The 22,401-nt window shown below is 46.4% G+C and overlaps 1 protein-coding gene across 3 annotated transcripts in view; it reads left to right on the forward strand.

Annotated features, from left to right (window-relative positions):
• LOC126336345 (uncharacterized) overlaps positions 1–22,401 on the forward strand; it is a 595,954-nt gene that overhangs the window by 524,342 nt on the left and 49,211 nt on the right. For all 3 annotated transcript variants that reach the window (XM_049999920.1, XM_049999919.1, XM_049999921.1), the window contains exons 4-6: positions 9,199–9,271; positions 9,587–9,754; positions 11,978–12,176. In XM_049999920.1, the coding sequence (XP_049855877.1) occupies positions 9,199–9,271; positions 9,587–9,754; positions 11,978–12,176 (440 nt within the window). The remainder of the gene's footprint in view (positions 1–9,198; positions 9,272–9,586; positions 9,755–11,977; positions 12,177–22,401) is intronic.

The following is a 22,401-nucleotide window of genomic DNA, read 5'->3' on the forward strand; positions in this document are numbered from 1 at the left end:
CGGGCACGTACACCTTCCGCCGACCACTGGCGACAACATCGATGTACTGTGGAGACCTCATGCCCCACGTGTTGAGCAATTCGGCGGTACATCCACCCGGCCTCCCGCATGCCCACTATACGCCCTCGCTCAAAGTCCGTCAACTGCACATACGGTTCACGTCCACGCTGTCGCGGCATGCTACCAGTGTTAAAGACTGCGATGGAGCTCCGTATGCCACGGCAAACTGGCTGACACTGACGGCTGCGGTACACAAATGCTGCGCAGCTAGCGCCATTCGACGGCCAACACCGCGGTTCCTGGTGTGTCCGCTGTGCCGTGCGTGTGATCATTGCTTGTACAGCCCTCTCGCAGTGTCCGGAGCAAGTATGGTGGGTCTGACACACCGGTGTCAATGTGTTCTTTTTTCCATTTCCAGGAGTGTATATCTTACACACTGAATTCCCTACAGTTTGTAAATGTATTAAGAACGTCGTATTCCCCGATACAAGCTCACTACCTGTCATACGTCGACATTCACACAATGCAAACTGCTGAGAACTGTATGGAAGACGGTACTTTCCACTGTACAGCGTACTAAAGTTTCCAGCATTTTCATTTGATTAAAGGCTCTGCAAATAGACTATATTGTCTCTTCTGCCCTATCTGAACGATCTGTACGGGGCTGTTGTATATTTCTAGATTCCACAGTTGACACGGGTTTTTGAAATTTTGCAAGTAGGCTTTCAGGATATATTTGTCTACCTCCAAGATATTCCACTTCAGGTTTTGGAACACTTGCTGGACACACTTCCGCGAGTTACAAAACAACTGAACACTTGGCGTTGCCCTTCTTCACTTAAGTTCCATATCCCACGTTAATACTATTTGGACCAGACCTTGTGGCCGAGCGGCTCTAGGCGCTTCAGCCGGGAACCGCGCTGCTGCTACTGTCGCAAGTTCGAATCCTGCCTCGGGCATGGGTGTGTGAGATGTCCTTAGGTTAGTTAGGTTTCAGTAGTTCTAAGTTCTAATGGACTGATGACCTCAGATGTTAAGTCCCATAGTCCTCAGAGCCAATGAACCATTTGTAAGAATAAATCGCATTAGTAGTTGTTGTCTTCAGTCCGAAGACTGATTTGATGCTATTTTCGCCGCTAGATTATCCTGTAGAAACCTCTTCGTCTCTTCCTAACTACTTCAGCCTACATCCGTGTGAACCTTCGTAGTATATGTTCTCAAGCAATGGTCTCACTCAAATATTTTAACCCCTCTCCTCCGCCCATCCCCCATACACAATCAGACACACACATATTTTCCTGTGACGGGGATCGTACGTGAGCTGGCTACAGTTGAAATTAATTGAAACTATGAAGGGAAGAACGTTAAAATCACTAGCTGAAGCAGAGAAGGATGGTGGTATAGGTGGGGGAGGGAGGAAGGGAGGGGGAGGAAGTCGGTTGGTGGTATCTGCTTTAACCGTGCTAGTATTCGCTTCGCCTTTGGTAAGTGAAGGAAGCCATTGGAAAGTCAACAGAGATTCGAATCCGACAGAATATTTTTTTAAAAAAAGAAATTGCCTTATATTTCATCTGATTATAAATTCTTTCCACATGCTCTTGTGGGCTCGTCGGTACCGACCGACCGCCGTGTCATCCTTCGCCAAGTTGCGTTATAGAGGAGCGTGGCGTCAGCACACCGCCCTCCCGTTCATTGTCAATTTTCGTGACCTGAAAGCGCCGCTCCTCGATCCTGTAACGCCACAGCTGGCGTCAAGAGGCTGAGTGCACCCGTTCCAGGCCTCTCACCGTGGAAAAACCCCTGACTGTGCCGGGAATCGATCTCGGGTGCTGCCCACTCAGCTACGGACGCGCAATTATCCGATAACAGATGATCGTAAAACACAGGATGGACGAAATGAAACTGGCGCGGAAAATATTTCATCTACCTTGAGACAGGCAACACAACTTACATCGTCCTTACCTGAGATGGATGATGTAGCTTGGGTTGCCTATTTAAAGGGCGTGAAATACTTTCCGGGTTACTTTATTTTTGCCCGCCATGTACGACACAGGATTTCTTATTCAAGCCGTTACATAAAACGGAGCGAATGTGAGGCTAACTCTTGGGCTGCAGTGCTGGGTGTCACACTGTGCGCCGTGCCTTGAGACGAGACGAGAAGCGGCGTCGGCGTCTCCGCTACGGGCCGGCGCTCCGCAGCGCCAGGCGTCCTCGAGGCGAGCCGAGCCGCCTAGCAACACCGTTACCAAGGCCGCCCGTCGCAGATCGGGCGCGGCTGCTGGCCGGCTCCAGCGGCTTTCCAGCCTTTTCCAGCAGCCGCCGCTCCCAGCCGGGCGCCGTCGCTCGCTACTGAACGAAACTCCAGCGGACTGCGCCACACGGAGATACGCGAGGGCATGTGCACCACAGTTCCGTGGTGACACGAAACTACCTACTAACCACGTGGAACACTGGCATTAATAGACTACTAGCCATTAAAATTGCTCCACAAAGAAGAAATGAAGATGATAAACGGGTATTCATTGAACAAATATATTATACTAGAACTGACATGTCATTACATTTTCACGCAATTTGGGAGCATAGATCCTGAGAAATCAGTACCCAGAACAACCACCTCTGGCCGTAATAACGGCCTTGATACGCCTGGGCATGGAGTCAAACAGAGCTTGGATGGCGTGTACAGGTACAACTGCCCATGCAGCTTCAACCCGATACCACAGTTCATCAAGAGTAGTGCCTGGAGAATTGTGACGAGCCAGTTCCTCGGCCACCATTGACCAGACGTCCTCAATTGGTGATACATCTGGAGAATGTGCTGGCCAGGGCAGCAGTCGAATATTTTCTGTATCCATAAAGGCCCGTAAAGGACCTGCAACATCCGCTCGTGCATTATCCTGCTGAAATAGGGGGTTTCGCAGGGATCGAATGAAGGGTAAAGCCACGGGTCGTAACACATCTCAAATGTAACGTCCACTGTTCAAAGTGCCGTCAATGCGAACAAGAGGTGGCCGAGACGTGTAACCAATGGCACCCCATAGCATCACGCCGGGTGATACGCCAGTATGGCGATGAAGAATACACGCTTCCAATATGCGTTTAGCGCGATGTCGCCAAAGACGGATGCGACCATCATGATGCTGTAAACAGAACCTGGATTCATCCGAACAAATGACGTTTTCCATTCGTGCACCCAGGTTCGTCATTGAGTACATCATCGTAGGCGCTCCTCTCTGTGATGCAGCGTCAAGGGTAACTGCAGCCATTGTCTCCGAGCTCATAGTCCATGCTGCTGTAAACGTCGTCGAACTGTTCGTGCAGATGGTTGTTGTCTTCCAAGCCTCCCCATCTGTTGACTCAGGGATCGAGACGTCGCTGCACAATTCGTACAGCCATTTGGATAAGACGCATGTCTACTGCTAGTGATACGAGGCCGTTGGGATCCAGCACGCCGTTCCGTATTACCCTCCTGAACCCACCGATTCCATATTCTGCTAACAGTTATTGGATCTCGACCAACGCCAGCAGCAATGTCGCGATACCATAAACCGAAATCGTGGTAGGCTACAATCCGACCTTTATCAAAGTCGGAATCGTGATGCTACGCATTTCTGCTCCTTACACGAGGATCACAACGTTTCACCAGGCAACGCCGGTCAACTGCTGTTTGTGTATGAGAAATCGGTTGGAAGCTTTCCTCATGTCAGCACGTTGCAGGTGTCGCCACCGGAGCCAACCTTGTGTGAATGCTCTGAAAAGCTAATCATTTGCATATCACAGCATCTTCTTCCTATAGGTTAAATGTCGCGTCTGTAGCACGTCATCTTCGTGGTGTAGCAATTTTAATGGCCAGTAGTGTATGTCTCTCGAAACAAATAAGCTCAGCCCTGTGCCTGTCTGGAATCGCCTTTTGGAGAATCTGGGCTAGAATTACCATCCGGCAGTCTAGTTTTTTGGGAGAGATTCCCTGTCAGTATCAGATGTTCTGCAGTGGCTACAAATGAGTTACAGTGCAAGACAGTTGTGATAGACGTCATATGCATCTGCACCAACTGGATAAATTTTCAATAGCGGAACATTCCCTTAGTAAAGGACATCTCGTGCTGTACAAGAAGACAAAAAATATAGCCTTAGTTTCGGTCTTCTGGGGCTGTGTGATACAGAGGTAATACATATTCACATGGCGGATAACATTATAAATAGGGACTAAGTAGCAGCTGGAACCATGAGCTTGCTGCCATTATGCATACAGGAAAACAAGAATGTCTGGTAACAGATCCGCCACAGGATAGTGTGCGATCCACCGAGCTGTTAGTTTTAGTTTAGCCCCCGGCCGCAGCACAGATCGGCAGCAGCACCAGTGGCTTGGCGCAGAAGGCCCGTTGGAAACGAGGCCTCCATAACGTACTCATTGCTGCTGCTCAAAAAAATGTTCAAATATGTGTGAAATCTTATGGGACTTAACTGCCAAGGTCATCAGTCCCTAAGCCTACACACTACTTAACCTAAATTATCCTAAGGACAAACACACACACGTATGACCGAGGGAGGACTCGGACCTCCGCCGGGCCCAGCCGGACAGTTGCTGCCGCTCACTAGCAGAAACCACATGGCGGTGCCGAGCAATTGCCTCGAAAAACTGTCGTGAGATTTATACAACGTGATCCGGTGGGAGACCAAGAGCCACATATTGAACAAATGTTCCGGGAAAATCTGAAGAATCACGTAAAGGTTTTTGTGATTTCTCTAAACCTATAAGGTAAATGGCACGATTTTTGAGTTGAGAAGTACGTGGACGATCTCCAACACAATCATTTTCCAATTCTAACTTCTGCTATGTTTCCAATGACTTCGTCGTTGACGGGACGTTGAACTCAACTTCTATTCCTCCCCTTCTAGACACGCGACAGACATTGTTTTATTCGAGTAAAATAATTCGCATAAGTTCGGTTGCGGTATGGAGTATCGTAGCCCATTACAGTTTTTTAAACAGGTGTATTGAAAATCATCTCTATGGTCGACTGTTTTGGCGTATGTTTTTATGTGTAATTCGAGTGACATTTAATGAAATCGGAGCTGGCAGATTACGTAAAATTTATAAAATAGTATCATATGACGTACATAAGAGTGGGATGAAGCACATGATAGTGACGTTATAACATTTAACAAGAAGGGCGCTGTGTTGTCTTCGGTGAAGTCGTTTAATTAACAATCATTTCGGAGGGACGTGAACGCAAACGTTGACTGTTGAGCGAATGATGGTTCCTTCACGAGAAGCTATTAGGAATATTCGTCCTCTCAACAATAACGAAACCGTATTGCTCAATGCCTATTCCCGCACGCAAGATTTTTTTCTTCGTTTCTTTTCCAGATGCGCATAGCTAGTGTAAATTGTACGCAAATTATGCAAACTGAATTTCCCGCACGTACGAAGAAAACCAAGATGAGTTTCTACCGTATAAGAGACGCCTTTATACTAACTGTGACTGTCGTTTTTGTCACCAAAGCCTTAAAATGCCGACATGCTTACTTGAATTTTCATTATTCTGGGTGGACTTCAGTGCGTCGCAATGCTGGAACGCTATTAAATATAATCGACGGGATCTACAGGAGCGAAAAAATAAACTGTCACTTCAGGAATTTCACTAGCGAGGCAGCGTTTAGAATTTCATACCTGAGCGTACGGACAAGCCGGCCATCTGCCAAACGCGATTCTTCTTTTTCGCGTGGGAACCAAGGCCATATATTCTTGACGTGAGTCGCAAACATACTGTATTGCTTTTCTTTTTACCTATGTCGTCCTATCGTAATTCTTGTGTCGCATTCCGTGTCTTGCTGTGACACGACACGACTTCTCCTTTATAGTCTGTATAGCGCCCAGTATTTTTCGTGCACTCCCGTATAAATGAAGTTGTGACTCAGATCATGTTACGTTGTCTGAAGCGTAGTATGAACGGTCGGAGCGGTCAGACTCTGCAAACTCTTACAGTTTACCGATATAAATGCCCATCTGTATAGAAATTTTACATTTTTTACGAGTGGACTGTGTCAGTTTGGTGTTATCTACTTTTAAAATGTTGCGTAGTATTTGCCGTGAAGGAAGACAAGTTACATAGTTTGAAATATTACAGTACCAAGGGACATCAGTAGTCATTTCCTGAAGGAAAAAAAATAACACTTTGCCACATGCTCTGGAATACTCGGTTGCTCTATTCCTAAATCCTCTGCAAACATTGTATCAACCGCTATTTTTTCACTTTTAAACTAACTCTCAGTCTCTGCTGTAATTCTGGTTATTCTTGCCCCTTTACTCACTCTCGCACAAGTCAACAAAACAGATATGGCAATAGACCAATTTTAGACCGCTCTGTCGAATGGACATGAAAAATTCCGCTTTACAAAATTTTGTTTGTATCCGGAAATTAACCCGACGTTTTCTGTCGACACTGGGCTTGATAAACGGGTTGAGCGGTGTTTGTTGGGGTAACTCCAGCTACACGCTGGGAAAACGAATTTGCAAATATCTGCCGAAACATCAGAGAAAACGCACCTAACGGCACTAAGAAGGGACATCTGATATACAAGGTTATTCGTGAGTATCTCTGGGTTTTCAGAAGACGCTCGCGTGAAAACTACCATAGATACAGAAAAGAGACACAGATCATTGGGTCGATCATCTTCTTCGAGTTATTAATTCACACTACACGTCCTCAGTATGGACACCGTTGCGATACGGGGAACGTTAATATGTGCGCGCAATTCACAGAAATTGCTTACATGTAATTCTCGGGAAAGCGCGACAGGAGCCAGCTTTGGAAATCTGTTCATTGGTTTGCCAGTCCACAGGCGCGAAATAATGCAGTGCGAGATTATGGAGCAGATGGTTTGTCTACAGGTTCTGACAGTGAAAGGTTGCTACACTGAGTCACAGCGCCAAAGATTATTATTCCGCCGCCTCCTCTGGGCGCAGAAGTAGTTCAGAAGATGTCGAGAGCAGTCGTTGTTCTGTTGGGCGCGAGAATAGACGATCTGAGTGTTGATTGAAATGTTGTACTGTAATGTTTAGACGGAAGAAGATGCAATTTTCAGAATATATTTGAGAAAGGAGATGGCCAGAAGTACTATAATTGCACATAGAAACCAAAATCACAAGTCTAATAAATGAACACGAGCCAGATGCTTTGTGGACTGTACCTGTGAGCAAGAGGAATTGTTATTAAAGAAAACTGTAATACCTTTTTATCTCATTATATACTGACGAAAATATTCCATTACACCAGCATCATAAATGAAAAGACCATCTCCTTTCTCAAATACATTCTGACAATTGCATCTCCTTCTATCTATACATTACACCAACCGAACAGTACAACATTTCAGTCAACACTCAGATCGTCTACTCTCTCGCCCAACAGACCAACGACTGCTCTCGACATCCTCTGAACAACTACTGCGCCCAGTGGAGGGGGTGGAATAATAATCTTTGGTGCTATGACTCAGTGTAGCCACCTGCCCCATAGCACAACTACGGCACGGTGCGTGTTAAGAAACCGAAACTCGCAGTAACGCTCTACCCACTGATACTTGTCATTGTTCTGTATGGATTGTCATCTTCATGTATCCATTTTCTGAAATCTCAGAGGTACTGACGAATAGCCACTCGCACGAGCGCGCGCGCGCGCGCGCTTGTGTGTGTGTGTGTGTGTGTGTGTGTGTGTGTGTGTGTGTGTGTGTGTGTGTGTGTGTGTGTATGTATGTGTGTGTGTGGGGGGGGGGGGGGCGAGAGAGAGAAAGAGAGAGAGAGAGGTATAGTTTTGCAGTAAACTGTTACTGCGCACCAAGGTTTCATTTGTCATAAAACTTGGTCAAAATCGCTGTAGAACAGCTGGAATTTCATGGGCGGTATTCCCTTCCGCTCTGTCTCCCTTCCGATCTTTATGCGTCAAGTTAGGATGCCGTATTGGTGGAAGACGGAGCCAAGATGCCGTCCGTTCATTAGCGTACTGCGTGGGGAGGCCGCAAGCTGTTGGATAACCGTCGCGTGTTCTGCTCCGCAGACAATAAAATGCGTCGCCAACGCAGACTCCGGCGTACATTACTTGCCGATCGGAAGGGTGGCATTGCAGATGGGCCGTGCCATTGTCTGCCGAGCGACAATGGACGTAATGCCGGGCTAATTTGAATACGCCGTGTTGGCTGGCTCTCTAATTGGCGCTTTCGTCTTCCTGATCCGCTGTCCTTGGGCGTAGGCATGTTTGTTCCTCGGCGAAGTGAACCCCAGTGTTGCGTTTTGAGCACGCGTGGGATTTAATCTGTGCTCGGTTAGGTCACGAAGCATCTGTGGGAAAATCTTAGATTAGGGTTTAAAGCCCCTTCGACAGCGACTTCATTACAAACGGATCAGATGATTACGTAGGTGAAGGACGGGGTAGGAGCTTGTTTGCTTTGGTATATCTTACTTTATCATACTTTGGTGCTTTCACAATGAATATTTGTAAGGGCGCTCAAAATGTCCTGCTCTGCATTACACGAGCTTATTCCTGGTCGATATTCAAAAGCGTCTCGAATTTCTGTCATTCCTTCGTATACACTCCCTCGTGGAGTTTGTGGTTGGTAACATGGACTCGTTCAAAAGTAAAGGTAGCGTGCAGTCATTGAAGATTTGACAGAAACACAGAGTGCTTCCTCAACTAATTTAAATAAATTCGTGCACTTTTGTGCAGGACCAAACCCTACAGGCTTCCACGAGGACTGTAAACGTCCACGTTTCCAAATCTAAGTGGATTCCCTTCCTTGTGGCGTACTTCTTTAAGTTACGCACAGGGGTTTCTCGCAAATAATTGGTTGCAAGGAAGTGATGGAATTGAAATACCTTCCCAAATATGCCCGACTGGAAAAGTTCCACCTCAGTCTCTCTTCATTGGGATTGGCTGATATTGCCCATCAAGTTAAGTAATCTAACGTGCAAAGAAGATTCTCTTGTTGTTATGTTTTCTCTTTATTTTTTAAATAGCATTGATTCGTACCATGAACGAGTAGCTTCGTATCAAAATGGTCTCACGTAATTGGGAAGAGAGAGAAAAATATGTGACATAATAGCAGGAGATCTGTAGTCCCCACAGACAACACTGCCGTATTTACAACTTGCTGTCGTGCTGCAGACGCATATAACGACGTTTGGTTTCTGCTGTGTTGCAGGATCGGGCTGTGCGGATTTGACAACCCAATGCGGGACGCCAAGACAGAGGAAGTCAAGAGACACATTGGACAGGTATGTTGCAATGTCAGCTGTTAGATTTTATTATATATTCTTTTCCAGCTTTTTAAAACACGACTGCAAAAATTACAAAAGGAATTTAAATTGCTCACAACTGCACTTTCCTTTCCTGTCAATATGAAAAAATTTATGAGTACAAATTTCAGTTCCTTATGAACAGGGTGAAATAATATGATAGAATTGATTCTCTTTGCTCGGTAGACACCACGAATTCAGTTACAGTATGATTGAGGTTCTTGTTCATACTGTGCAGCGTCATACTGGGTGTTTAGCATGTACAGTGATTTGATACGACCCTCGGATCCACAGGGAGTGAAAGTCAAGATGGACGACCAGGGCAACATCCTGGTGAAGCGCGTGTCCAAGAGCAACGTCTACGTGAAGAGCACGGCCGGCTCTCCGGACGAAGAGACCAGCATCGGCAACGACGTGCTCAAGCTGCCGGGCTGCGCGCTCGAGATGGAGAAACCAGTCAAGGTGAGCACGCAGACACTGCGAGGCGCCTCTCACTGGGATGAGGAAAACACGCGCTAGGTACACACTAGCAATTATTGTAAGTAGCTACAAGGCCAGACAAATAAAGTGAAGTGCCCAGAAGACAGGGTCGGGTGGCAATGTACACACTATAGGTGGACCTGTAAGCGATTAAAGTTCCAATTCTCTGTGACAGGTAGAACGACCAAGAGTGCAGTTAGTGTTGTCCGCGTTTAGTGTTGATACCAGTACTGGTAGGGTTATAAGGGGTGACAGATGATGGAGGACAAGGTGCGTACTCGTCTGAGACAGCGTTATCAGCTCCTGCAGAGTTTGAAAGAGTCCTCGTTGTGGGTCTCCATTTGGCCGGCTGGTCGAACCGTGAATTGCCCAGATCTGCGCCCCAGTCGTATGTGACGGTGGTCCGATGTTGGACTGGATGGAAACATCAGGGCAGGTATACTCAATATCAAGGTGCTGGTCGCCCACGCCAGATCATCGCAAGGGAGGATCAACATATTGTGTCCCTTAGTATCTGCACCTGCCGTCCTGGAACAAGTGATGGTCTCCCTGAAAACTCTGTGTCTTCCCGCTGCATTGATTGGAGAGTCGCAACGGCCGGACTTGTAAACTACTGCCTCATGCGTATGCGCCCGTTAACACTAAAATACAAACGAATACCTTTGATAAGACCGGCAAGCATGGGCTGCAGATGAACTATACACGCCGTGTTCAGCGACGATCGCGGTTCTGCATTACTGCAGATGACGATGGTCTATATGGCGGCGACCTAGGGAGAGGTCCCATTTCCAAATATTTTCGAAGGGCGCAGTGGTGCTACTTCTGACGTCGCGGTGTGGGCAGACATCATGTATGACTTTAGCGAACTCTGGCGGCATAATGGTATGTCGCTCACATATCGCTTTGTCACATGTTATCTCTCATGTGACAACATAGTGGTGCCATTTTTTAACAGAGCATCGCTTGTCGAACTATCAACGTGATGCTGAGATACTGCCTTGGCCAACAAAATCCTCAGATCTTTCCTCAATAGAACATGTTTGGGGCCGTTACGGTCGTAAATTCCGTGCCACTGCCATTATCACGAGTTGCAACATCTGTGGTCGACCTGGTGCATCCAGGCCAGAGGGGGTGCAACTACATGCTAATAAGTAAGCTCATGCTGCCAAAGGTTTTTACAAATTTTACTCGATTCTGTTGTAATTGACATATAATGTCATTTGCCTTCTCAACCCGCGAAGTTTGATTTACTTTCCTCATCCCTTTCTGGGTGCTACACATTTTTTGTCAAGTAGTGTAAAATATGAGCCTTAGCAAATGAGAGTCCCAAACATTTGAGTCAAAATTGGGCCATAGAGGGTATTAACTGTGGACTTTGTTTTAATTAGAAACTAATGGTTTGTATCGAATATTTGTATTTTATTGATAGAAACAACATAAACTCACAGCAAATGTTTAACGCCTTAACCTACAACCTCAAAGTATGCACTACAACATAATCAAATTACAGAACGAAACCGTGCTACTTTTTTAACTATCATGAACAAACAGGGTAACACGGCTTTCATTATGTATATAAATACGTTCTCACCGGTTTCTTGGAAACAATGACCAGTTGATGTTCGTCTTGGGTATGAGTTTGATAATACCACGGGTAAACATCAGTTAGGAACCTACTAGCAAAGTAGTTGTACGTTACCAAAGGTGATTTGTCTCTTTTCTGCTTTTTTAACTTGTGTAAATTTAGAATGACTGTATTTTATCCTTCTTTTAGGCGTATATAATCAGCACAGTATATCTGCTGAACAGAATTTCCTCAACTTATATTCATTTTTACGTAAAAACGTAGAAAACTACACAACCATCTTTCGGTTAATAGATAACATTATAGAGCTACCAAGAATCGCTACATATCTCATATCAAAATATATATCTATAGATCAATAGTTTCCTTCACAGTATAGTCCACTGATGATGCCTAGCATGAAAAGACGAAACATGTAGGCGCAAATGCAACAGTCAAAGGGAAGAGATGACATTTTTTCTTGTCTATGAGATAAAGCATAAGTAAAGTAGACACTGTGGAAAGATGGCTACAGGTATAAGCAATAGTGACGGTTTTGTTAGGCTTGGTAGCTGTTTGCTCCCCTGATGCCGGCCTCGCACAATAGTAACACGGCGTGGTTTTGCGTGGTGTGTTGGCAGCTGTTCGACATGAAGAAGTTCCAGCAGAACGTGAGCCGCGAGCTGCGCCGCGCCTACCCGGACCGTCGCCGGCTGGAGTGTCAGTGCCTGAGCGCCGTCGCCTTCGTCAAGAACGAAGCCGAGCTGCTCGACTGCCCCATCTGGGTGCTCATCGTCAACGTCGTCGCCATGGACATGCTCAAGAGCAAGCTGCCGCCAGGTGGGTCCCAGCGCTCGCCACACTCTGCCTGTTCAGGCTGCCAATCACTATCCCCAAAATATTCCAAGCCGTGGTCGATTGAATTTCATTTCAGAAACTCGACGTTTCGTCCTCATCGGAGGAGGACATTTTCAGTGGATGGTCTTAGCTTATGTGAAGGAAAGCCTGACTCCTGCTGACGAGAGCGTTTTAAGAAGAATGCAATACACTGACGTGGCAAATGTCTTTGAATACATCCTAACGTCGTCTAGGACCTCCTTTTCCCAAGAGCTCGACGTGACATGGACTCCATAAGTCGTCGGAGATCTCCTGCAGAAATATTGAGCCAAGTTGCCTCTGCAGTATTCCGTAAGTGGGAAAGTTTGCCGGTGAAGGGTTTTCTGCACGAACTGACATCTCTATTAAGCCCCACAAATGTTCGATTGGATTCATGTCGGCTGAATTGGGTGGCCATATCATTCGCTAGAATTGCCTATAATGTTCTTCAAACCAATCGCAAACTGTTGTGGCTCAGTGACATGGTACACTGTCATCCATAAAATTTCCATCACTGATCGGGAACGTGAAGTCCACGAACGGTTGCAGATGGTCTTGAAGTAGCAAACATAACCGAGGACCCAGTCCATTCCGCTTAAAGACAGCCCACACTATTATGGAGTTACCATCAGTGACTTGTTGATAACATGGGTCCATGCATTCGTGGGTTCTGCGCTAAATGAAATCGGCGCTAACTGAAATTGGAACTCATCTGACCAGGTCACGGTTTTCCAACCGATATGGTCACGAGTCCCGAAGGCGATATCGTGCTGTTACCGAGGACAGTCGCGTCTGTCTTCTACGGCCATAGCCCGTTAACGCCAAATTTCGCTAAACTGTCTTAACGCACATGTTGGTCGTACGTCACACATTGATTTTTCAGGTTATTTCATGGAGTGTTGCTTGTCTGTCAGCACTGACAATTCCAAGCAAACGCCACTGCTCACGATCGCTAAGTGAAGGCTGTCGGCCGCTACATTATCCGTGATGTTGTCTGAAATTTGGTAATTTCGGGACACTCTTGACATTGTGGATCTCGGAATATTGAATTCGCTAACGGTTTCCGTAACGGGATGTGCTATGCGTATAGCCCTAACCATCATTCCGCTTTCAAAGTCCGTTAATTCGCGTCAGTGTGGTCCCTCAACAGATGTCAGGTGCTTCTCGTCGTGTTCTTGAGACAGACAGACAGCCCGTTAGCGACACAGGCTGACACCTGTTCCGCGTCGCGAACTCTAGTTAGCTGGGACTTCCGGACGACCGTGAAGCCGTGCGACTCACAGCCAAGGCCCCCTCTGACGGCAGAACAGGGCGTGTCTGCTCCACGGTGTCTGACATCGGGCAGGAAGACGCCGGCGCGTTACGCAAACCTGCCGTCCACTTCCGCGTCCACCGTGACTCTGCTGTAACAAAGCTGTCGCAAAGTTTCGGCGTTCACTGAGCACTAGTATTGAACGCTTTGGGTACGTCGTCACAGATGAAAAATTGTAGCAGGCTAGGATGCGAACACTGGTAGCTATCCAAGTAACCACGAACCGTTACCTTACACACTAGGATACCCGAGAGAGCTTCTAGGACCGACATAAATAATATTACTTCCTTTTTCATCCAATTTTTATAACCACACTTTCATTACACTACAGATCCAGTAATTCAAAGCAGATTTCACTATCGTTTGATACCACTGCGTTTTATTGATTGCATTTATTGATTCATTTCAGTGAATTTAATAGATGTAGAACTTTTTACTGCCAATCATATCAGTAGACTGAGCAATACACTGTCCTTGCCACTCCTTGTTTACCTTCTCCTCCTCTTTCTAGCATTTAGCTCCAATGCTCCATATCGTTTCCAACACAAATATCTTAGGTGGAGCGCCAGCATGTCCTCTGTCGTGCAACACTAAATGCTACGGACAGTGAACCGTATAAATGTGAGCACAAGATTTTCCTAAGTATCTGTTTCCGTAAACCGGCCTAGACGAATAAAATCCTTTTGGATTTTAAAACGCGTCGTTTTGTAATAACACTAAGAGTAAATTGATTTTTTGTAGTAACCGGCGTTTCTTGACCGTCTTTGCAGCAGTCTGCATCACGGTTTATTGATACAAAACTGTCTGATCTAATGACCAGAATGATTTCATTCCACTGGCTGTAGAAGCATAAACACTTGTATCAGTGTTCGAGAGTTTATGAGGTGAGTGCAAGGCCGATTCCCCTATTCATACTTGGTAGTTAAAGTGCAGCTACTTGTGTGGGTTGTCATATCATATGGCAGCGAAGCTTGGTCGAAATGTTAACGCGTTAATGCGGAAACGATTTACGCAGAAAAAAACGTTAGCTCCGACTTTGGCTATCAGGTGCAAATCTGGCGCTATACAGCATCTCGTCGACAATCCCCGTGTTCATATTGAAGAAAATTCACAAGCGCCGGTTAAAATCGACATTATGGCTTTATCACTTCTTTCACCTTTTCTCCCTATGTCCCGATGCTAATCTATTACCCGTGGAAAAACTTTTTATACGTATTTTTTTGAATTTGCAGGACCAGATTTGCACCTGGTGGCCAAAACTGGAATTTTATTTTTACGGTGTAGATCGGTTCCTCATTCACGCATTAGAATATCTACAAAGTGTTGCTGCCACACAAAAATCACAGCCCCCACTCGACCTATGTGGGTAGCTGCGCTTTAATTATACCCATCCACTACTAGGAATGTGGAGTCAAGGCTACTGTGTCTGATGATATTGATATTTGCGTTAGTCTAAATCTCATTAAAAAAAGTAGAGATGTAAAGCTGTAACACGGAGGATATCAATCCTAAATGAGCTTGTCATGCAAGGAAGGCTGCAACTTACATCTTGGAAACATGCCACGGAATCCACGTCAATTATTACGAGTAAAACTACAGTACACAGGTGGTGGTGGTTAGTGTTTAACGTCCCGTCGACAACGAGGTCATTAGATACAGAGAGCAAGCTCGGGTTAGGGAAGGATTGGGAAGGACATCGGCCGTGCCCTTTCAAAGGAACCATCCCGGCATTTGCCTGAAACGATTTTAGTGAAATCACGGAAAACCTAAATCAGGATGGCCGGAGACGGGATTGAACCGTCGTCCTCCCGAATGCGAGTCCAGTGTGCTAACCACTGCGCCACCTCGCTCGGTACAATACACAGGTCCTGTACAGTTACAGTCTTGTGCAATTATATTTAAATCAAGTACAAAATATCAAATGAAAGAATCGTTGACATTCGTAGATTCTAAACTGTGGAGTGATCGTAGTGTATGACCCAGCCATGATCGGGAGGAAGCTCTCAAACCTTCCAGAACAATATTCTTTGGAAGAGACAAGTACTCTCTGAACGCAAGAGGAAAGAACAACGCTTCCAGACAATACACAAGTGCTCTCTCCTCAGCTCAAGATAAATAGTTCATAGTCAGCTCTTAATGGAAAGTTCAGTGTCATGTCCATAGCCGATTCGTTCAGTGCAGAGACAAGTAACAGGAAGAATATGAATCACTGGTAATGGGAACAGCTGGCACTCTTTGCTCAATATATAAAGCATGATTCATTATCATATCCGTAAGGCTATGAGCGCCGATCTCTTTTTTCAATACAAACCTTCTCCGGGCAGAATCCGTTAACGGAACCTTCTCCGTGTACAAAACGCTTAAGCTACACAAATATAGAATGACGCTGCATGCTGTTGTGAAGAACGTGACCAAGACAGCTATGGACACTTTGAGCATACACTCAAGACTGGGAATATGTCCTCAGTGTTCTTCCACACTTTCTGGTTTTCCGCATAGTCGTACACTCCACTATTTCACGCTAATCGCAAACTTCAGCTACAGCTACTTGCGACTTCCGCTGACTGGGCTCCGTCACCCACACCACAAGATCTGCAAACCGTAAACTCGGCTCGCCTACCCATTCGTCACTCCACACACCAGTGACGAAGCAGCCACGGGCACTGATGCGAAAAAGGTATTTTCGACCGTGACAGAGTGCATGGAGAGCCAATTAAGAGGAGGAGTCGAAGGAATGCGGCTCCGGCCTCTTCTTCCGCTGCTGCCCGGCCGGAGCAAGAGAACCGGCAATTGTGTCGGAGGATTGGGTTTGCCGATGACGCACGGCGACGGGCAGAAAGGATGCGCTATTGCCAGGGGTCGCAAGCTGGTTCAGCGATGAGTGTTCCTGTAGACACATCCTAACCTGCCCGTGGTGCAAATTCTACTTTGGTGGAAGAACTGTCTTCTTAATTCAGTCGAATAGTACAAGTACGAGTGAATCATTCGTCGATGCAGTGTTCAATTTTCTCTTCGTAAATCTAGCTAGTCAAGAGTTTCTATCCGAAATCTACAAGCTGTTTCATAGTTACTAGTGGGAAGTATTAATTAGTGCAACAGGCAACATTGCAATGTGCCAGTTGCATATCTGTACCTGAAAGTTCACAGTCGTGTCGTCATTCCGCGAGGTTATGCGTCAAGAGTTTAAAATTTAACGTGGTCATTCAGTGTGAGCAGTCCGCAACCATCTCTCCAACCTTTGCTTGCCACACAACTCTGCTACGAGCAGTTTACCTTTGCTTGCCACACAACTCTGCTACGAGCAGTTTAACTCAAGATCTGGCGTTACTATATTGTCATCCATTAGCTACTTTATCCTCTGTCGTGGGTAGCTTTGTAGATAAGTAATGTGAAATGTTACCGTGTGTCGGTAGCACCATTTCCTGTGTGGTAATAACGATAGCACTTCGTGCATAACAAAAGTCAGACTTCAAGGTCTCGGAATTGTTATTAGTTTACGGAAAGTGGCCGGCAACAGATCGAGAAGTAAAATACAGAGACATGCGTTCCTGTATTAGCTGAGGACGCAGTGTTAACTGTTAATCAGCGACGAGTGTTTATTTAAGTGGAAACTGAGAGTGAACTACAGATGTCATTGTCTGGAGACTGCCATGAAATTCATTTCCTGTTAAAAAGCATGAGTTGCAAATAAAATATGCAGATTTTCGGGCATAGAGCCCATCATCAGTCGCATACACAGTATTACGCACGTCCATATCAAATGGCGTGTTTGTCAAATTAAACAAAAAAAAAACTACGATGTCAAAGTTGATGTGCATCTCACGGTACACGAGTCGTCGTGCGTACATTTTACATTCTCAGACGCTAAATGGCCACATTTCCTGGACACAGTGGACAGTATTGTCACGGAATGACGATATGGAATTGGTGAACAGGCCTGGCATGAGCTTTCCAATAGTGATTACTTATATTTGTTTATTCCTGGAGTCGTGTCGGGCGCACATGCCCATTATTAGCGGCATATTACATAATGGTTTCTTAGCACTTGGTAACACGTTTGCCGACAACAGGCTAATAATTATCCAATTAGTACAAACAATCCTGTTGGCAGAACATCCGCAACTAAGCATTACAGCACAGGTTGAAAATACCGCTTCAGTTGTAAATTATTTTATTTTCACACGACCGGTTTCGGACTGTTATAAGCCCATCCTCAGGTGTCGTAGCTGCGCTATGGTCCCTGTTCTGCGCTCGTAGGCAGCACACCGCGCCTAGTACGCGAAGCGCTCGGGGACCACAGCACAGCTACGACACCTGAGGATGGGCTTATAACAGTCCGAAACCGGCCGTGTGAAAATAAAGTAATTTAGAACTGAAGCGGTACTTTCAACCTCTGCTATCCAGTTCTTAGACGATGTCTTTGGTATGCGCCAAAAGCCAGTATATAAGATGCAGCTGATAGTGGGAACGTGCTAACGATATTTGGCCGGTAATGAAAGACATACGAGAGGCATTCAATAATTAATGCAACGCATTTTTTTCTGGAAGTACGTTGCTTCTATTCAGGAATATAGTACATCATGACATTCCCCACTCTTCTCGCTACAAAACCTTATTATTCAACGCAATCTACATTGAATACGACGGCCTTACGCCAGCTTACCGGGAGGGCCTGTATACCCAAATGGTACCACTCTACTGGTCAACGTCGGAGAGATCCTCTTGCTGCATCAACCCCCACCCGCCATTCAAGTACTGCTTCCCGTACAGTGCATCCTTCGTTGGGCCAAACACATGGGGGTCGGAGTGTGCGAGATTGGGGCAGTAGCGTTGGTGAGCTCCTCTGGGGGGGGGGGGGGGGGGGGGGGGTTTGCAGATTTGTATGAGGTCTAGTGTTGTCGTGCACAAGCAGACGTTCGCTTGCTTATTGTGGCGACGAACACGGTGAGATAGTTTTTTTCATTTTTCTAAGGGTTGCGCAATACACTACAGAGTTGATCATTTGACCATGAGGGAGGACATCAAAGAGAATAACCCCTACACAGTCCCTGAAGACCGTCGCCGTGGCTTTATCGGCCGAGAGTACGACTTGAACTTTCTCTTCGGAGGAGAGGTGGCGTGGTGTTACTCCATGGGCTGCCGTTTTCTTTCCGGTTTGATGTGATGAACCCATGTTTCATCAGCTGTACCAATGTTCAACAAAAAATTGTTATGATCAGCCTCGTAGTGCTCAAGCAATTCGTTACTCTTAACAGTCTCATGCTAGGTGGTGAGGAACCCAGCGGCAACGCGTCTCTGAATACTCCAGCTAGTTTTGTCAGCATTACCAACAGAGACGTCCGGTTGTCCAGCGAGGTGTTTGATTGTGATCCGTCCATCACCTTGAATGAGGGTGTCCGCACGATCTAGTAATGCAGGACTCACAGCTCTGTGTGGCCTGTCGGCACCTGGGAAATCGGAAATATTTGCGCGACGTTGTTGCGATGATGACAGACACCTCTCCCAACGACTCGACGTGCTTTTGTTGGGATATCGGAAAGGTTTCCGCGACCTTGTTGCGTTGATGACAAACTCCTCGCCCAAAGGCTCGCCGTGCTTTTGTTCACTACCAGGTCTTCGTAGATATGCTGCAAGCGCCTATGAATATTTGTCCACCAAAAGAAACTCAATGACAGCATTCTGCTTGGAACACTCCTCCGTTACAGACCCTATTTTGAAGGCTACCTATAGCGCCGACACCTGTCGGAACTTCATGAAACAACAGGGCTTGAAGCGAGAATATTTCCATTGGTGGAGGAAAAAATGCGTTTCGTTAATTATCGAACGCTACTCATATTTCTAAAGTCGTCTTATGGGGCGTGCTTTAGACACATGCATTTTGATCAGTGATATACATCATTTTGATGAGGTCATGAGTGGTATCACTAGGTACAGTATTTGCAAACTATTTATAGACTGGAATAAATAAAGTTTTCCTGTGGGCTACAGAAACGGCAGTACATCACAGACGCACATCGTTCCGAACAACGGATGAGTAGTTACGACATGCCTGGTAGGTATTTACCTTCGACTGCATCTATGAAAGGCGTGCACCCCACATGTGGCCAGATACCATACAGAATGCTATACTTGGAAGCGTTTGCGCAATACTGGTCGGAACAAAGCGATGAAGCAGATCTGCCTGGCACGGCACGCCATAAATCTGTGACGTTACCGCCTGCGGCGACGGCTGGGGCGCGTGCTTTATCGCCCGGTCTGCCGCGCTTGAGCCATAACTCGCGGCCGACGTCACCGAACGGAGAGGGAGGGGCGCTGCTGGCTGCGGATGACTCGCCGCCGCGTTGGCGGCGTCGGAGGAACAAAAGACGAGCGCCGGTGGCCGCGCAGGCGCGTGGGAAGCGTCCGTCCTTGCGGCCCACGCGGGCTCGCTGACCGCTGCGTCGGCTGCTGTCGGCTGCGGCGCTTGCCGCAAGTCTGTGCGCACCTAAACTCTGAGAGAAGTACACTTACAGCTTCATCGAAGGCTATGCTGTCGAGTGACTTCAGTCTGATCGCCTACCGGAAAGCGAAGCATCACGCACAGCAGGTAGATCACCTGAAAGTGACTCATCCCGGTGCTCGAACGCCTGCACGTATATGTGGCTGCATACAGCAGTCTGGAAGGCTCCGCACGGCTTCCGAATGCTGCGTGGTGGAGGACTGATACGGCGAATACGACGATTTTAGATAATCTCACTCAGAGACAGTCAGTCTTGTAGATTGAAATGAATAAAGTTGCAGGCTGTTAACGGAGGTACGAGTATAAGGAATTAGTTGACAGATATGCGAGTGTCTCAAAGACTTCTTGCATTAAAAAAACGAGTTTGTTGTCCTGGACGACGATTGTTGATCAGAGACAAGGGTATCATCAGGTATAACTCAGGGAAGTGTGATTGTTCTCCATATACATATACATATATGATTTTGCGGACAGTGTGGGCAGAAATCTGCGGTTGTTTGCTGATGATGCTATGGTGTACGGTAAGGCGTGAAAATAAAAGACGACTTCGGCAAAATTTCCAGTTGGTGTGACGAACTGCAACTAGTCCTAAGTGAGCAGAAAAGTAAGTTCATGCAGATGGACAGGAAGACGAAATCTTTGATGTTCGGATACAATATTACTACTGTCGTGCTTGACACAGTCAAATCGTTTAAATATCTGGGCGAGACGTTGCAAAGCGACGTGAGGTGGAACGAGCATGTAAGAACTGTGGAGGAGAAAGTGAATGGTCTGCTTCGGTTTGTTGGCAGAATTTTAGGAAAGAGTAAACAAGACCATATAGACGCTGGTGCGACCTATTCTTGAGTACTGCTCGAGTGTTAGGGATCCGTACCAGGTCGGATTGAAGGAAGCCATCGAAGCAATTCAGAGGCGGGTTGCTAGGTTTGTTAACGGTAGGTTCGAACAACACGAAAGCGTTGCGGAGATGCTTTGGGAACTGAAGTGGGAATCCTTGGAGGGAAGGCGACGTTCTTTTCGAGGAACATATTGAGAAGATGTAGAGATTCGGCATTTGAAGCTGACTGCCGAACGATTCTACTGCTGCCAACGTGCACTGCGCGTAAGGGCCACGAAGATAAGATACGAGAAATTAGGGCTCATACTGAGGCATATAAACAGTCGTTTTTCCCTCGCTCTATTTGCGAGTGGAACGCTAGGGAAAATGGCAAGCAGTGGTACAGAACACCCTCCGCCACGCACCGTACGGTGGCTCGCGGACTATCTATGCAGATTTAGATGTAGAAAGAATGCAGGCCAAGCGAACGAAAGGCTGTTTATATATACCGCCAAGAAGTTACTATAAACCTTTGTCTTGCTGCAGCTGCTTTCGGCTATTTCGTCATCATCTAACAGACCAGATAGCTCCAAATTTTACGTACTGTGTGCCCATACGTGCAGCTCCACTAGATATGGGGGGTTCATTTTCGACAATGCCAGCTGCTCGATCTCAGGAAACGTCAGAAGAATCATCGGCTGAACATACCGAAACAAAAGCCAACTGGCAATGTGACAACTAATCACCACGGAAGCCCAAAAACTCTCGTATATTATAAGCAAGTTTTATACATGATGTTTGTAAATTCCCGTTACTTCATAGACTTGTAGAGGGGAAGAATAGATAATGTTTTTCAATTGGAACCCATGTCCAGGAACTTACCGTATCCCATGGTACAGCCATTTGAAAACATATTGTTAACGCGACCACTTTTTCAAGTAATTGGGTATTTATGACACGGTACACCACTTGTTTTACAGCCCTACTCGTTACTAGCCAAAGATTTTGCTCGTGTGCTCGTTGAAGGGTTCTCTTCCAATGCGGGTGTGCGGCGTTTCCTTGGAGGACCACTATCACGCCTGCTGACGGTGAAGGAACCCGTTTGCGAAGCCGTTGCGTAACTGTGGCGAACAGGTTACGCGGAGAACGATCTTGATAAAGGCAGCTCTTCCGTTACTCCGAGCTCCGCCAGTCGGAAGGATCATGTCGGTGTATTCTGCAAACGTGTGCCCAACCATGTTGCTCTACCACTCACATACATGTGACCAGGTCAGAGAGGTAGGACAGATGTCAAATGACGTCAGCCGATCCGGCGTAACCACCCCCCCCCCCACCCCCCCACTATGACAACCCTATTCCATACGTACCTAGCAAACATGTTTTCATCCGGCTGTAGTACGAAAACGATACGTTTCCGGACATGGGTTACTGTTTAAAATATTATGTACGCACTCCCCTCTAGAAATCCTGTGTATAGTTTATAGTTATGGACACGTGATATATATCATTTTTAGCTTTAACATCTACCTGATGATGGAGTAGTCTAAAGCAGGTGCAGCAA

Source organism: Schistocerca gregaria, chromosome 2, assembly GCF_023897955.1.
Source record: "Schistocerca gregaria isolate iqSchGreg1 chromosome 2, iqSchGreg1.2, whole genome shotgun sequence".
In the NCBI taxonomy this organism is placed as follows: Eukaryota; Metazoa; Arthropoda; class Insecta; order Orthoptera; family Acrididae; genus Schistocerca; species Schistocerca gregaria.